At 37.2% G+C, this 2500-nt stretch overlaps 1 protein-coding gene across 3 annotated transcripts in view; it reads right to left on the bottom strand.

Moving 5' to 3' along the window:
• The window catches only part of LOC115209514 (acetylcholine receptor subunit alpha-type acr-16-like), a 619054-nt gene that overhangs the window by 188200 nt on the left and 428354 nt on the right, over positions 1-2500 (bottom strand). For all 3 annotated transcript variants that reach the window (XM_036501210.1, XM_036501209.1, XM_029777942.2), the window contains one exon: positions 1443-1537. In XM_036501210.1, the coding sequence (XP_036357103.1) occupies positions 1443-1500 (58 nt within the window). In that variant the 5' untranslated portion in view covers positions 1501-1537. The remainder of the gene's footprint in view (positions 1-1442; positions 1538-2500) is intronic.

The raw sequence follows: 2500 nt of genomic DNA, 5'->3' as shown, positions 1-2500 counted from the left end.
GCGTAGTGGTTAAGAGCGCGGGCTACTAACCCCAAGATTTCGAGTTCGATTCCAGGTAGTGACCTGAACAATAATAATAATAATAATAATAATAATAATAATAATAATAATAATAATAATAATAATAATAATAATAGTAGTAGTAGTAGTAGTAGTAGTAGTAGTAGTAGTAGTAGTAGTAGTAGTAGTAATAGTAATAGTAATAATAATAAAATAATAATAATACCAACAACAACATCGAAAAAATTACCTTAGGAATGAGACCCAGGTTCGAAATTTCCCCAAGACACCTGATGAAGGCTGGAGGGTATATCAGCCGAAACGTTGTGTTAACAACAAAAATGAGGACAAATATCCGTCAAATGTAAGTAATGTAAATAATATACATAATTCATTTTATCTTAAATATAGAACTGGAATGATTTCATTATTAGCCACTAAGGGTTTACATAAAAAGAAGCTTTATGGAAAACACAGGACAAATACAATATGGGGTTGCATAAAGTCGTGTAAACAATGAAAAGCAAAAAAAACAATGATCAAATATAACAACAAAATTCCCCAACTTCCAAGGACTGCTCGTGAAAATCCCACAAGTCCACAACAGTTCTGACCACCAAGGTAAGTACCCTTTCCACTTTGTCTACAGTGCATGCTTAGAGTAGGCCCATTCACTCGGATCATTTTTACGACATACACCCACTTTTAACAAGATTGCTGGGGCTCAGAACTTCTCTCTATGAAAAAGTTTATGAGAGCTTGGTCAAAGAGGAAAGTATGTCTTCAGCATTCTCAACCTGGTCCAACACAACTTCTTTCGCTAAGGCCACGAGGTAAAAAAAAAAAAGCCTGCTCTTCACCACCAAAGGAAGGCGGCAGGACTATCCTCACAATGGACTCAGACGATAGCCGGATTCGTCCTACACGCGACAGCAGATATTCGTCATAAACCTACAAACCAAAAATACAGGTGGAGTTGAACTGGGACAAAGCGGCAAGCAGGCTTGGTGGAGGTGGCGAATGCTTACATCGCAACGCCGCCATAACTTACGTGGAAACCATGAGCGTGCTTTCAAGAGAGATAACCAGGGCAAGATTTGAAAGTGAACGTAAGATCGTAATACTTCATGCAAAGTAAAATAAATATAACAAATAATCCAGAATCCTTGCCCGGTAACGAATCGATACCCAAATCTAATCACTTCGTGCCAGTCACGAGGTCAAACACCCCTGAAATTTTCATCCGAATCCATCCAGCTGTTCTTGAGATATCTTGTCCAAGGACAAAAAAGTCAACGACTGAAAACAATAGCTCCGCCTTAGCGAAGGCGGAGGTTAATGATAATAATAATAATAATAATAATAATAATAATAATAATAATAATAATAATAATAATAATAATAATAATGATGATGATGATGATAAAAATAATAATCCATACCTTCCTTCGCAGCGGCTGCAGAAAATAAGATGAGTATCAGCATTGCGTAAAGGGTCATGACGGTTTCTTGCTTTTATCTTTGACGAATGTAGTTTCTGAAACAACAAAGGAAAACTATGTAGTTTTTGGAACATTAGTGATCAATGAGACAAAGTACGTATATATATATATATATATATACGCGTATATACTAATACACAGACTTGATATGTACGTGTGTATGTGTAAGTGTAGAAACAGACAGATACACATACATACATACACACATACACACACACTCATGAACAACAAATATGCAAATGGAATAATGTGGCAAGTTGGCAAGTTCATTAGAGTCAGATAAAATGCTTTGTGGTATTCATTCCGACCCTCTTAAATTCTGCTTAGATCAACATCGTTTTTCATGCTTTCGGAGTCGACGAAGAAAACACACGTCTTGAACTGAGGTTGATAATGTCCCTTTCTCTTTTCACCACTTTATCTTCTCTCTCTCTCTCTCTCTCTCTCTCTCTCTCCTCTCTCTCTCTCACACACACACACACATACTTCCTGTATCTGGAACAAATCGGTTGTGTTTATAATTGGCCAGAGTTGCACAGCATACAGCATACGACTTGATTACGACTTTCACCACCACGCAGATGCACAAACACAGAAATATACATACACACATATATGCAAATATATGTGTATACACACGCACATATGTATATATATATATAATATGCATCTAAATATACAAAATCAAAACAAATGAACTTACTGTTTAATCAAGTTAAACAATCTATTAACTGGATATTTAATCAATTGACCAATGAGAAAGGAGTGGAATTGCACCAGCGCGTGTGTTAATAATATTGGCAAAAGGACTCTCTCTTGACATTAAAAATGCTCGCCCCATCGTCTCTGCCTGCAACTGCCCACCAAACTCATCTCCAGATATCTTGACCATGTCCTCGCCCCCTAGTAGCTTCCCTCCCCTCTCACATCCATGACACTAACCATGCTATTCGTCTGTTCAACTCTTTCTCCTTCCCTCCTGGCCCCTCTAAACTTCT

The sequence above is a fragment of the Octopus sinensis genome, linkage group LG3 (assembly GCF_006345805.1).
Source record: "Octopus sinensis linkage group LG3, ASM634580v1, whole genome shotgun sequence".
Classification (NCBI taxonomy): domain Eukaryota; kingdom Metazoa; phylum Mollusca; class Cephalopoda; order Octopoda; family Octopodidae; genus Octopus; species Octopus sinensis.
Note: the sequence above shows the minus strand (reverse complement) of the source record. Positions and strands in the feature narration are given on the sequence as shown.